The sequence below is a fragment of the Myxine glutinosa genome, chromosome 1 (genome assembly GCF_964187855.1).
Source record: "Myxine glutinosa chromosome 1, kmMyxGlut1.1, whole genome shotgun sequence".
Classification (NCBI taxonomy): Eukaryota; Metazoa; Chordata; class Myxini; order Myxiniformes; family Myxinidae; genus Myxine; species Myxine glutinosa.
This window is the reverse complement of record NC_136261.1, coordinates 246,031,326-246,046,185: the sequence shown is the minus strand read 5'-3', so window position 1 is coordinate 246,046,185 and position 14,860 is coordinate 246,031,326. Positions and strand designations below refer to the sequence as shown.

At 42.3% G+C, this 14,860-nt stretch overlaps 1 protein-coding gene across 8 annotated transcripts in view; it reads left to right on the top strand.

Annotated features, from left to right (window-relative positions):
• The window catches only part of LOC137435788 (AT-rich interactive domain-containing protein 4B), a 198,729-nt gene that overhangs the window by 121,161 nt on the left and 62,708 nt on the right, over positions 1-14,860 (top strand). For 5 of the 8 annotated variants that reach the window (XM_078785606.1, XM_068129751.2, XM_068129738.2 and 2 more), the window contains 6 exons: positions 2,124-2,221; positions 3,647-4,084; positions 4,250-4,516; positions 4,601-4,685; positions 11,534-11,723; positions 12,131-13,222. In XM_078785606.1, the coding sequence (XP_078641732.1) occupies positions 2,124-2,221; positions 3,647-4,084; positions 4,250-4,516; positions 4,601-4,685; positions 11,534-11,723; positions 12,131-13,222 (2,170 nt within the window). The remainder of the gene's footprint in view (positions 1-2,123; positions 2,222-3,646; positions 4,085-4,249; positions 4,517-4,600; positions 4,686-11,533; positions 11,724-12,130; positions 13,223-14,860) is intronic. The other 3 variants (XM_078785603.1, XM_068129745.2, XM_068129772.2) reach the window with 2 other exon arrangements.

Sequence of the window (14,860 nt, the reverse complement as noted above, 5' to 3'; positions counted from 1 at the left end):
CACAAACAAATAAACACGACAAATGAAAATACAACAATTATTTAACTAGAACAGCACATTAGTAGAGAGCATACCTCCGCCTGGTGAACAGTTTACGTTTTGTATCTCGGAGTAGACCAGAAAATCACAATACAGAATCACATTTAATCAAAATCAATCACAGGAATCACCATAGGTCCAATCTTTCATACCCTGATCTACCCCTCGTTTTTGGCCATATCACTCAATGGTGAAGAATCACTTAAAAATTCTACTAGCTGGATCCGGATCCAGATCTTTACCAAAATTGAATTGATTCTTCCTTGTCACACACACAACTTGTCCAACAAGTTTCGTCCAAATCCATCCATAACCTTTTGAGATATCCTGCTATGTATCGTTTTTGGCCCAATCTCTCAATGGTGAAGAATCACTTAAGATTTAAATAATTCTCATATCCGAATCCATATTCAGATATTCACCAAAATCAAATCGAATCGTTCTTGTCAGACACCCAACTGGTCCACCAAGTTTCGTCCAAATCCGTCCACAACTTTAGGATATATCCTGCTATGTATCGTTTTTGGCCCTATCTGCCAATGGTGAAGAATCACTTGAAGAAATTGTAGTAGCCGAACCCGGGTCTTCACCAAAATTTAATCGTTTCGTCCTTGTCACAGACACTACATCTCTGCCAAATTTCGTCCGAATACCTCCACAACTTTTTGAGATATCTTGTTCACAAACGGACTGACAGACAGACAGGGGTGAAAATATAACGTCCATCCACCTTTGGTGGAAGAGGTAATAAGAATAAAGCAATGAATAAACATGAAATGTGAGGTAAACTAAAATTCTCTACTTCGAGGATCCTCACATGCTGACTCAAAGACGGACACACGGGAATATAAAATAAAATAAAATGTAAATAAAAATAAATAAAATAAAAATAAAAGGGCACAGCCTTCAGTCCACCACAAGCCCAGCAGTCTCCAAAACCTCCTTCCATAGCCGCCAATGCAGCCACGCTGTCCAAAAGCTCGCACACAGGGTGAAAGCACCAAGCGCACACAAAATGGTGAGCTTCTTCTCCATGTAAAACGACGAACCTGCCCCCCTCCTCTTCTTGGCCAACCGCCAGAGCCAATCATGTCATTTCCCACTCATTTTGCCCCACCCACGTCCACAGTCCAATCACTTTCCTCGGGGCATGGCCTTCCGGCTCTTCTGGCTGCCCCCCTGTTTCTCCGCCTCCGGTGGGTGGGGCTTTCATCGATTTGGTCCATTGGGGCGGGGCTTAAACTGACCGGCTCATTCTTGGCTTCCTGCCAGCGTGGTTGTTATAGTTTAAAGGTGGTTTCCATGGCCGCCGTGGCAGAAAAAACGTTAGGGGAAAGATTACAGAGGGTAAGGACGCACTGGAGGAATTATCCTTAAACCCTACCACTAATTATCCATTAAAGCAATTGCAAAACCCCATGTCCCGCAGCGCTGACGGGCTAATTGTTAAAGAGATTTGCTTACTGTAGTATTGACACGCAGTGATAGGAGCTCCTTTGACGACTTGCGTTCTTGTACAAACGTCTTTTCCCACACGAGTATTTTCTTGTTCAGCAGTTTTCTTACAATCAGCCCAGTTTCAAAACATCCTGACATATCGAGCATGCACTTGGCCTCCTCAGCTTTCACCTGAGCCGCAGACATAACAGGCAGTAGTAAGCCAAATACTGTTTGACTTCTTAAATGTTAGTCTTAACACTACTCAACTGTACTGTCAACAAAGTTTTAAAATGTGTGTCTCCTGAGCACGTTCTATGTGCAGTTAACGATTCTAATTTGAAAAGTCATTGATTTGAGCACGCAACATGCATTTAAGCTTTTGTTTCAGCAAAACAACACTTGTGTTACTCGACAAGCATTGTTCTTGCGTAAACCTTTTGTGAACTCCAAAAAGTGGTTAATGTAAGCTGTTGTAGAAGTATTTGGTGTTGTAATACCATTGCATGATGCTCATGCTTGTTTACCATCTCTGTTTCATTGCCAGTACTAAGTCAGGGAGGCCATTTTCTTTATTCATTTTGCCTTATTTGAGCAGCTTGAAAGGCAGGAAAAGATTCTGCAACTTGCTTTGTGTTTCTGAGCAGGTAAAAGGAGGACCAATGTGGAAACAGGTGTACAAAGAATTGGGCATCCCTGTGTTGAATTCTGCTGCATCTTACAACATCAAGAGTACATATAAGAGGTAAACGGTAGTGGTTGATATTATTAGCTCACCTGGAGCGAAGTTCAGGGGAGCTTTTGCGATGGCGCGTCGTCCGTCCGCCAGTCCATCCCGTCCGTCAAAAAATACTTGAAACTTCTTCTCCGAAACCGCAGAAGGGATTGCGACCAAATTTGGCACAAATTATATTTGTTTTGTTGTGACAAGTTTGTTCACGGCATTAAAAAAGTCGGGGTCTAAGGGGTCTACCAGGGGTCAAAGTGGATCCAGGTTTGACCCCCCAAAATAGGAATTTGCTTTTTCCTCTGAAACTACACATGCAATTCCGATGAAACTTAACCCCACAACCTTAATCACCCGTTTTGTACCAAGGTTTGTTCCTGGCATTTAAAAAATCGGTGTCTAAGGTGGTCTATGGGGGGTGGGGGGGTTTTCCCCCCAAAATAGATATTTTTTTGTTTGTTTGTTTAATGTCTTATGATCATGTTAGTATGATTCTACATGCTGCCCTGTCTTCCAGTGACCATTGAAATTGGTTTAAAATACCATTAGTCAGTGCAGTATACGGTTTATTCTACCAGGTGAGCGCCATGGTTGTGAAGGCCGTAAAACCCCATGTTTCCACAGTGTATTGCACACTTTTAAGAAATTAAACATAGGGACGATACCCCTGGCACTCACTTGGTAGAATAAACAGTATACTGCACTGACTAAAGGAATACCGAAAGTCAGATATCGAAAAGAATAACGAAACGTGTTTGTTCTGAAATTGAGCTTTCAAAGGCCACCTGACAAAGGATGACAATGGAGGCATGGCTTGCCTCCATTGTCATCGTCATTGCGTAGCTCTCAACGGGATGGATCCTCCTATCTCCTCTTCTTTTTGAGACTGGAGTGTCCCAATGCAGTGTCTTTGGCTCAGTCCTGTTCCTAATCGTCATCAATGATCTTTATGGTTCTCTGGAAAAACCTAATCTTTTTAACATCCCTCATCCTTCAATTAGACAGGCAGCACTCTCTTCCTCTCTGCAAATACATATTACAAGTTTTGGACCAGCCCCTGATTCTATCAAGATTTGGAGATCTTCAGCCATGGCACAATGATTTTTTTTTTCAATTTTAACAACAGAGACTCACTGCCTTTTCAAACGGCACTGGGATTTTTTTAACATCCGTGTGCAAGTACTAATGGAAAGGCCAGAATAGCATCGAAATTAAAAAGTGCCCTAACTAATTGGTTCACCTCGATACATCCAATCACCAGGACATTTTGAAAGAACAGATACATAATAGTTTGGGCCTAATCAAGAGTCACTCAGTACTTGCACATGCTTCCTGAATGATACATATTTCTTGAGGTGGTATTCTAGATAGATGCCATCATGTTGTTAATTTCCCCATCGTTTCCTCTTTACACCCAAACCCCTCCCCCTTCTCCCTCCACAGGTACTTATATGCTTTTGAACTCTACTGCCAATGTGCAGGAATTAGTTTTGGTGAAACTTGTAAGCCCTTGAAATGTCAGGAAGCTGTGGCTGACAGTTTAGGAGAAACTACGGAGGTTGGAGATGATAAGCATTTGCAACAAGTTGAAGATGAGGAGAGAGCGGAGAGCACTTCAGATATAGAAGATTACATGCCAGAATTGAAGACTCCAAATGAAGGAATTTTGGAGGAAGAACCAGCAATACAGGCCACCCCAGGAGTTAGGCTGGAGCCAATTATTTTAAGTAAGGAATCAGAAGATAGTTCTTTTGATCAGGTAGACAAAGTGTTAAGAAACATGGAGGGACCACAAGTAGAGCGAAGTTTGCGGTACTTGGCATCACCCGAGTGTGATTCAGCTAAGCAGTATGAAGGCAGAGGGGAGAACGGAGCAGGAAGGTAAGGTGTCCAACATCATAATTGTTGTTTTTACGAGTAACGTTGAAATAAAAGCTGAAGGTTTGGGTGTGTCGTTTGTTATAGAAAGGGTGTCAAACAAAACAAAATTATTCGAGGAATCATACTACTTTGATCGTTTTTCTCAAACTACTGGTATCTCCACAGGGCAATTGAATATTCCGATAATGCCAAACAAGAGAATATGGGGGAAGAAGACGAAGAAGAATGTAAAGAAAAACAAGATAATGAAGAGGAGGCCTTCGACAGAGCTATTCACAAAGAAGAGGCAGAAGATTTGATTTTGGGAACCCATGTACATGTCAAATATGGCCGAGGCAAGTCATTGCGTACGTATGAGGCTCGTATCTGCCGTCAACAGCATGAAGCAGGCGACAACCACTACCTGGTGCATTACCTTGGCTGGAACAGCAGGTATTTGACATGCACACCAATTTTGACATTCCTTGATTTTCAAAAAAATTGTAGCAACTATTTCCTTATACCTCTTTGATGCAGGCATGATGAATGGATTAAAAATGATCGCATCGTTAAGGACGTTCATCAAAGAGTGGACAATTTTGGTTATGGGAGAAAAAGCAAGGTATGTATTTGTGCCGTTGTTGTTCATCAGAAAGTAAATTTGAATCATGGAACAAATGACCCTTATTTCATTTATGTCATCACCATTGTGCGAACATTTGCTTTGCCAGTCTATTTTAACTGAAGTTCTATTAAAGTAGGTTTTCATCAAACAGGAAGTAATTATCAAACAGGATTGTGATGTTGCTTTGCATATTGTTTTCAGACAAAAGTGTAAAACTATTAAACTATATATTGTTGTGTGTGCTGCAACTACACCGAAGAGGGTTAATGCCTTCAATGAAACCAAGACTTCAAAGGTAGCTGAATTAAAACTGGCTCCCACAAGCCGGCGCAGAGCAGTTGTCGCCAGTCCGGGATCAAGCGGAGCCTATTACCACGCCAGTTAAAACATGAGATTAAAATATCGTCGTGTGTCTACCCTGTAGTGAACACTGCAGGGCGACACGGATAACTAAACGAGCTTTAACTCCAAGGGGTTCAATCCATTAGCATACCTTCGTTATATGTGCGTGCGTGGGGGGGGGGGGGGGGGGCTATGGAGTCCCATAGTGACAGTTCGCTACGGAGTCCTGAGGCAGGAAGATATAAAAAATTGTGACCGTTCTCAATTTCAATTGTGAATTGCCTGGTGTTGGCTTAGTGGTTAGGGTGCAGGCTTGGGATCCTAGGATCCTGGGTTCGAATCCCGGTCGATCGCTGAATTAACGCCAGGGGGGTTGACTCAGCCTGTCATCCTTCCGAGGTCGGCAAATTGAGTACCAGCTTGCTGGGATGAATGATCCCGGTGTGTACCCCGATTTAGAATAGTTACACCGTATCCCTGCGCATCGTAAGAGGCGACTAAGGGTTGGCGTCAGGAAGGGCATCCGGCCATAAAAACATTGCCTCAAACAGGGAACCATTATTGTCATGGGGCCCGCAAGGCTAACCCCCGCTCTAGCGGGGAAAATGGCCTTAAAACGATCGTTCATTCTCAATGAATGTCCCTTGCTTTAGAGGAGAAAATGTCAGGGACACAATCCTTTGTACTGAAGGCCCTGACGTCATCCGTCGACGTCTGCGTGTCCACTCCTATCAGCTTGTGCCATCTCATTGCTCTTGGTGTCCTGACCAATCACTGCTCTTCGGGGCGTGGCCTTACAGGCCTGCCGGCTTGATGTGGTCATGTGGCTGCTGGCAGCACCAGCAGTATTGTCCAATGTCTTGTTCAGGTTGTTTTTATTTCGTGTTATAAATGCGTGATTTCTTGCTTTGTGTGTGTGTGTGCTGCTGGTGTCATAAGGAACAGAGAAAAAATAACAGAGGCCATTACATACAGGGGATTAATCACCCATAATATCTAACTAATTAATATAACCCCACCCCTCGTAATGGGAACGTAGATACGCGCTTACACGACATCCGGTCTGAATGGATTCCTTACTTATTGTACATGGGGGTTTCTTCTTCTTAATGCCAGTCACAGCACACTATCTATACAATTCTACCTGGACAAAGGTATTGCCTACCCCCGACAAATGTAACAATATGTAACCCTCCAGAATCCCCAAATTAACCCAGTCAATTGTGTGACAAAATGGCGGCAACAAGAAGCAAGCTGCTCCTTAAAAGATGCATAAAATTTTTTTTTTCCACAAGACACGGTAAACACAAATCCTGAGACAACTATCTCCCAGGCCCAAAGCACCACACAAACATTAAAATACTCAAACAAGAACCGGGTAGTGCAGAGGGAAAGGTGCATGGTGAAGAGCACATAATTGGTGCAGAACAGCTGCAGCATGAAGCTGGATGATCTTGCCACTCAGCATTTGTTTTTTAAGGATAGAGCAGGGAAAAACCACATAAGTTGGGATGCATGGGGAGGAGGACATTCCACCTCAATTTCTCCATTGAGTGCGGAGAGAAAAGCGGGCATAAATACATCGCTGATACCCAAAGTGCTCTCGTAAGTGATTGTTGGTACTCTAGAGTGCCACAATCTGAGTGGTTGTGTTTGTGTGAAAATCAAGTCAGGTGTTGTCTCATGTATCTGTCTGCATGTGCACATAATTTGTGCCACAGCTCCACCACGAGCCTTGAGAGCCTGTAAAAAACAACAAAAAACAACAACAACAACAACAACAACAACAACAACAGTGCTACGTCACCTCCACCAGGGCAGGAGAAGCGGTCAGATACACTAGACGAGACTGCAACTAGAGGCAGAGAGTCCAGAAAATCAGTGAGTCCAATCCAGAGAGAGATTCTTGTTGGGGCTGGATTTTGTACCCAAACAACGCTCCAACAGAAATATCTGCCTCTCGATGCGAACCAATTATGGGCCACAAGGGTCTCTGCCCCCAAGCCCCCCTACCCCCGCCAATCATTGCCCTGAGGTCCTAATTTCTCCCAGCCCCAAGGCCCCCCACGAATCTCTGGCCTCCAAGAGCATTCGCCAAACGCAGCCCCGGCAATTAACAAATCCCCACCTCCCATATGCAGACAGACAGCTGCGGCGGAGGAGCTATCTCCTTTTGTTGGTGGGGGAACGTTCCGTGCCGTGAACGTCAATATGAATCGGAAAACAAACCTGCCGTTTTAGAGTACTTTGTCTCTGAATTGCGCATGCGCAGTGGACTTCATATGCAACACATACAACAGGCACGAATAACTAATGTAACAAGTTGGAGAGCTTGGTGTAATAGCCACTGCATCAATTCCGGAATTTATTTATTTCTACGACTTCTATAATCTTTATTTTATGTAAATTGAATTATATACTTGAACACTGTAGAACAAAAATCGCCTTCTTGTCACTTCCAAAAACCTTCCGTTTAGCAGAACTTTGACACGTTAATAGGGTGGTGTATAAGGGTAATGTATAAGACTGCTTCAATGGCACTAAACTTCCAGGATTTATAAAATGATCTTTAAAATCATTATTATATTTGAATTGAAGTATATTGTTGCAGTTTTGGACCCCTGGGAAGAACGAAACAATTACACATGGCTAGTTAGTTATATCTTAGTATTCTGTTTATCTTTTAGATATACGTATACTGTATTCATGTGAGTAGATATGCGGTGCGAGTGTTTGGTTAAAAATCCTATATGTACTTTTTCCTATTCCACATGCTCTCCACATTCATTTCTCACATAATACTCACCAGCTCCTGTCCTTCGCTAAATTGTCCCAACTCGCCAGCCACTGATCCTAAATCCCCGGCCTCATTACTATACGCAGCCTGCTCAGACGAGTTTGGTGAATATCAGGGGACAATCGATTATCCCAACATAGACAACATGCCTGAACTGCAAGAGCCAATCACCAAGTGTCACCAGTGGTCGGAGTACCAGAACGCCAATCGGGTACGAGGGGTAGGGATCTGTCGGCAGGCGAGCTCCTCTAATGAACTGAGGAGGGGAAAAGGGAAGAGGGGGCGTGAGTAGTGAAGGTGGAGGGGAGGGGCAGAAGATGCCAATAAAAGGTAAGAGTGAACCAGTGCGAAGAAGAAGAGGAGACCCTGAATAGAGTGAGCGTTACGAGTCATCAGCCCACCTCGAACCTCTTGCGAACTCTCCTAGTGCATATTCTCGTCTGACTGGCTTTCATCCCTGCTTTCTCTCCATTCTTCTTTCTTCCTTTCGTGTCTTCATTCTGCTTTCCATTTCCTTTTATTTATTTATTCACTTTATCTCATTCTTATGCTTTAGGCCTCTTACACATCCAATACCCCTCACCCCTTCACACCTTTGTGTCGAGCCTGGCTCGCGGCACCACATGAACGCACCATCGACCACTGCTTCGCCTCACACCCCTCCTGTGCTTTCCTGCCAAAATCATACATCCCACTTGTGGTGTGAATGAACCACATGAGTGCACGGGAAGGCAGTGCATAGGCAATGGCGAGGAGGGATCGCAAGTGGAGCATGATGGGTCATCACAACAATTAGCGCTGTTAGCTCAACAAACCGGCACAATGCGTGAGAGGGCATGACACCCTAATATAGCTTTCCCTTTCTCTCCCACTTTTTTGATGCTCTTCCCATCTCTCTTTTCCCTGGATGTATGTGGTGCCAGCTATTGTGTAGTTGCTAAGTCACTGTTAAGGTTCCGATGGCAAGAATGTTGCATTGGAGATAATGGGGTTGTATTGTACATACTTTGGAATATGCCCGCCATTGTTGCTCCCTTTATAAATGCTTGCTGATTCTTCTGTGCACTAAAAGTGCTTTCCTTAAGAAACTGTGTCCTGATATATTTTGTCAGTTCTGATTGCGGCATAGGATAGCTAAGGGTTAATTGGGGTCGGTAAACACTCAAAGCGGGTTATGTAACTAGTGGTCCAACTTGGCCACCTAGTTAAGATTAGTTATGTAATCATCGACACTTTACCTGCTCGTACTTGGTCTTTTTTGTATGGTAACATAACTTTGGGAGTGGGACCCAACGGGGATCTAGTTCTGGGGTGACTGGCAATCATAATCTCTTAAAGACATGCTGTCCTCCTGGAGTTATCCGTAGGCGACGTTCGTAATGCCGGAATCAGGATAGAAACCTGATGGCTGTCACAATATACTTGAACACTGTGTGGAGTAACATGTTCTATGAACTCTCCAGTTTGATAATGTAATACATGCAAACTTGGATTTTTTTAATTTTTGGTCCCTTCAAGTATGGCTGATGAGCTGAAAACACAATCGCTACTTCAACTATATATTTGTGATCACCAAGGGTAAGCCTCCCCTGGAGCCAGCAATCCAATGATGGCCATTTTCTTTTTGGGCCACCATATGACCTTGACCTTGAATATTTAGGGATAGAGTGTAAATTAAGAAAATGTGTCCCCATCTTTAATCTATCCATAAAACTCAACATCATGAAAAGCGGAGGAAAATTATTCATGCTATGATTAAAAAGGTGTTTTTAGTTAATTAGGTCACAATCCCAAATAAGTAGATCAAGGACACTTAATCAAGTATCAAGTGTACAACTTTGATCCAGGTACACTATTATGATGCAAGTACATTTGGAATGCCAAGCAGTCTTTAAGATTCCGCATTGGCAAAATTGAGCGATGGCAAAAAGGCTTTTTTTCTTTTAGACCGCCATTTGACCTTGATCTTTAAATCGGGGTATGATGTAAATTAACTGTAAATCCTCCTTGTTCTTGGCTACCGTGGGAGGCAGTTTCGAATTTCATTCCGATCGGACAAACCTTAGTGGAGTTATTGTGAAAAATGTTAAAATGTCTATAATTAAGTCATCACCTTAAAATTAGGTCAAGGTCAAAAATAATTATGTCAATGCTGCATACTTTTTATTCCCATTATTGATGCAAAATTTCATTCCAAAAGTCCAAGCCAGCTCCAAGTTACAGCTTTGACATTGGCAGGAAAAAGGGAAGAAGTAAAAAACCTAAATGGTGATTTAGTACTCCATGGGGTCTAAGAAAGTCTGAGGTACAATTAAAAATTGGGTGTGCTAAATGTAGAAACAACCCCTGCAACATGTATGAGCATCCCCCTATTCTTTAGTGGGAAGATTAATTATTGTTTCCTGTTTAAAGTACTGGTATTCGTTTTTGCTGAACTGCTTTTAATGGCTTACTATAGATTCCTCATGGTTCTGCATTCTTTCAATTTGCTGAGCTTCTGTATTGCATTCGGCTGATTTCAGGAACAAATCTCGTATCAAGTGGCGTAGCAAGTACCTGAGCAATGATCTGACAAACTTGACACTCTACACACAATCCCCCCTTCTGGTGAAACTTCCCAAATCCAGACTCACTGCTCACCTCCACTCGTTCATTCCCCTTTTTTCCCACCTGTGGAACCAACTTTCCCAGTCTTTTCAACCTCGTTCTTCCCTCCAGGGCTCAAGACAGCTCAAGACATCCACAACCATGATCTTTTCTACCCCCATTAACCCCTGCTAAGCCCACCTCTTTTCATGTTTCCAGTTTTTCTTTCCACTTCTGTGATTTAGAGTTTGTGGCTGTGTCCATCTTGTTCACCCCTTGTGGGCTTACAGGGTGGCCTAGTGGTACGCACACTCGCCTCTAAACGATATAGTGTGGGTTTGAATCTCGACCCAGCTATAAACTGTCATCTAGGTGTTTCACAGGCAGGGTAATTCACCAATGTCATCCGGCCTTAAAAACATTGCCTCAAAAAGGGAACCATGATGATTGACATGGGGAATGCAAGGCTAACCCCAGCTCTAGCAGGGAAAATGGCCTTAATAAGGGGGTAATTCACCAATGTGTGTGCCATCCCTCAGGTGGCCATTAAACGGGCATCCCGTCTGCCAGAATTTGTTGGTGGACGTTAAAGACCTCATTGTATCCTTCGCGAAGAATAGGCGAGATATTGCCTGCACCATGTACAAAGTACAAATTACAAATACATACGCTAATGAGCAGAGGGCATTGCATCAGAGGCATAGCCACACCCTCAGCCAATGATGTTACCCCGCAGCCTTGTGCTGCATATGAACAAAGAAGACTCCCTGTGTCCTCCACCCCTTCCCCTCCCCCCCTTTGCCCTCAGTCTTACCTACATCCCTTTTATCTTCAAGTCTCCCTTTTTTGTCCTTCAACCCTGTTGTTGGTATGTTTCCACCCCCCATATTTCCTCTGCTATTTTCGTTCTTTTACATCCTGATCCGTTCAGTTGTAGCTCCTCCATGAGCCTCAACACTGTATACAAAAAAAATATCTAAGGAAGTGAACCATTTCCTCAAATGAAAATAATTTCCTTTTTTTTTGTTAATTGCGTTGTAAATGGTACATTTGTGCTCCATGCTATGCAGTGATCTTCCCTCAAGTTTGGCCTAAGCATCTTTTTGATATGATGCACTAGGTGAAAGCGGAAGATGCAGGTCAAGGCTCAACATGCATTCGCCGAAACAGATCCACAGGAATGGCTAGCCGATCCCCGATTGCCATCTTCACCAAATGTTTGGCAAAGACCCAAGTGGAGAGTGCCCCAAGCACTGCCCGCCAAAGACGTGGTACTGCTGGCAATAAAGAAACTGCAACACAACCTCAAGGTTTCTTAAAAAATATTTTTCCAGGCATCCATTTTTAATTGTTATCCTCTGTCGGGATCAAATACATACAAAGCCTGCAAAATGTGGAAATTTTTGATCCACCCTCTATTACACAGCCTCTAATTTTCTCCTCAATTCTGTCTCCTCTCAAGCTCCTTATTCCCCAATTTCTTCCCCACTTCTCACTCCCTTAGCATCTATTCTCTTCTCTTCTATTACCAAGATTTGCCTTCTCCTTTTGCTTCCTTTTCTTAATATTAATTTTCACAATTTCACCAATCCCCTTGTATTTATTTCTAATATGCAAATGGCACCCTTACATTGCTTAGTATTGCATATCATACATTAATTGATACTTTCTGCTTGTTTTAATTTTGCATTGTTGTATTCTGTTACTTGTATGAAAGGAAAACCAGACAGCGGTGAAGAGGAAGGAGGTTATGACTTTGGAGCAATACCAACAGGAAATGTGGAATGGTCATTGGCAGAACCTCTGGATACAAAGACACATCTGAGAAACATTGAAACGGGCTGTGGGAGAGATTCAGCGGTGAAGCAAATGGAGACGAGACAAGTGGTAAAGCTACAGGAAGATCAGGATGAAGATTGGGGAAGCATTAAAGATGAGCCTTTAGCACAGATCCATCAATATTCCCATGGAAAGATATCAGCATGGAAGGATGAGGCCCATAACATTTGTCAAAATGATATTACAAGCTGTACAGTAGTAACTGGGAATGTTGTATCTGAAGAAAAATCTTTGGACAAAAGTTTTGGGAATGTTTTACAAGCTGATCACATAGATAGGAGGTTAGCAAGTGGGGAATTATTCCTACAGATCTCAGAAGTACCATCTCGGGGTTTTGTTTTTGACGAACAACGAGAGAGAGATATGGGTCCTTCAAAGAGTGGGACTGCTGAGGTCTTTCAAGACATTGAGCCGAAATTTAATAGTCCTTTTGTATTACAGCCTGACTCGGACACAGTAGTTTTTCCCAATTTAGGTGAGAGATCTGATCCTCTCGAGGAGAAAGCTCTGAAAGATACTGATTATTCTTCAGGGCAAATGGAAGATCAGCAGATTGGTGGTACATCTTTTATCATGTCGGCTGATGACGGCGTAGATGATTCTTGCAATGCTGGACAGTTTCAAGAGGGTTGCCAGTCTAGCATTGACATAGACTGCCACAGACCACTACCTGGTGATGACATTGACACTGGGACAGTGAGTGCAGTGAAAATGAAAGCATTTGCAGCCTTAACATGGGTGGCAGCAGAGCGAGTTTCTGACAATAATGCCCTGTCGGTATGCAATTTTCCGGGTAACATTACACAACCAGAGAGGCAAACGAGCTTTTCTCCATCATCCGGAAATGGGGAGGCAAGTCCAGCCGATGGTGAAGGCTATCAGGAGTGTCATCTGGAAAGAAGTGAGCGTGTCTGTAGGAGCCGGTACATGAGACATCGCATCGTTACCACAACTGAGGGAACAAACAGAGGTGAGACTCTTTTTATTATCATGTCCTCTGTTCATTGATAAATATATTTTAGTGTTCATTAAAAAGGCAAACTTGATTTGGGAATGCAAGTTTCTTTTTTTTTTTCTCGTCACTTTTTTTCTTTCAGTCACTCATTTTAACAAGTTTTCTAGTCACTCATTGGAAATGTATCTTACACCTTCCACAAATATTTTGTGGGTTTGCTTGGTAATCTGGGTCAGCACCATTTAGAAACGTAGATTTATGTATCTCATTCCCAAGTAATACTTTCCAGACAAATCAACATGGGCAGCATTATCATTATTAGGCATGGCTGCTTACACTGGGCTAACCCGTTCATGGTGATGCTGTTATTCATCCACCATGGCTGCTGCATGTAGTAATGTCAATTGATGACGTCATTAGACAAACTCTATCAAGTTTGAAATAAGTTAAACTAGTGGGGTCACCCATGGGAATCCCATGGGCATGGAGGTGTATCGTTGAGATCGGTGCAGCCGTTTTTGCGGTACCTGGGACAATAACGTTAGGCGGGAGTCCAAATCTGAAAATGCTGGAGACCAAAGCTGAAATTGGAAAAACAATACAGCCTATTTTACTCCAGGGGGTCCCAGGATTACCCACCCAAAATTTCGTTGCGATCGGTTCAGCCGTTTTTGCGGTACCTGGGGACGGACGGACGGACGGATGGATGGATGGACGGACATTTGGTGAATTGTAGTAAGATGACCATTGACAGTTTTGAGGAGTCTCAAAGAGAGCCTGACAGTTAAAGCAGTTCTTTCAAATCAAAATAAAGAGCAATTACTGCACCGTAGTCACAAGAAGGAAGCTGGACATTAACAATACATACACACACACACACGCACACACAAACTTATACTAAAGTTTGACTAAGAAAAAATATATATATATTTATTTTAAATTAAATGTTATTAAATAATAAAATTAAATAATAATGTTAATAATTAAATAATCAAATTAAATTAAATAGTAATTAAATATTAATAATTAAATAATAATTAAATATTAATTAAATTAAATAATAATGTTATTAAATAATGTTATTTAATGTTGTTTAATTTAATATTTTTTTAAATTTAAAGTTGAAAGTTATACCGTTCATTGATTCGTCCAAAATGTATTGAGATATCATGCTATCTATCAATTTTGGCCCATCTCTCTATGGTGAAGAATCACTTCAATAACAAAATTCTCGTATCCAGATCTTCACCAAAATCAAATGAATTGATTCATTTTTGTCACATACCCAACATGTCCACTAAATTTTGTCCGAATCCATCCACAACGTTTTGAGATATCCTGCTCACAGACAGACAGACAAACAGGCAGGGGTGAAAACATAACCTCCATCCAACTTTGGTGGTGGAGGTAATTAGGTTCTATGAGAACTGAGGATTTCATCGAGACGTGTAATATGATGAAGGGTACAGCTAAATGAGTGCAGAAGAGTTTTTTTCAGCAGAATGGAACGGACATTGAAAGGACTTAACAAATGGGCCACAGCCTTAGAGTAAATAAGGGGAGAGTTAAGAGCTGTAAGTAAGTAAGTAAGTAAGTAAGGACACTTATCCAACCAAGGTGTTCTAGTTTTGTATTTTTAATTAATTTTCTGAA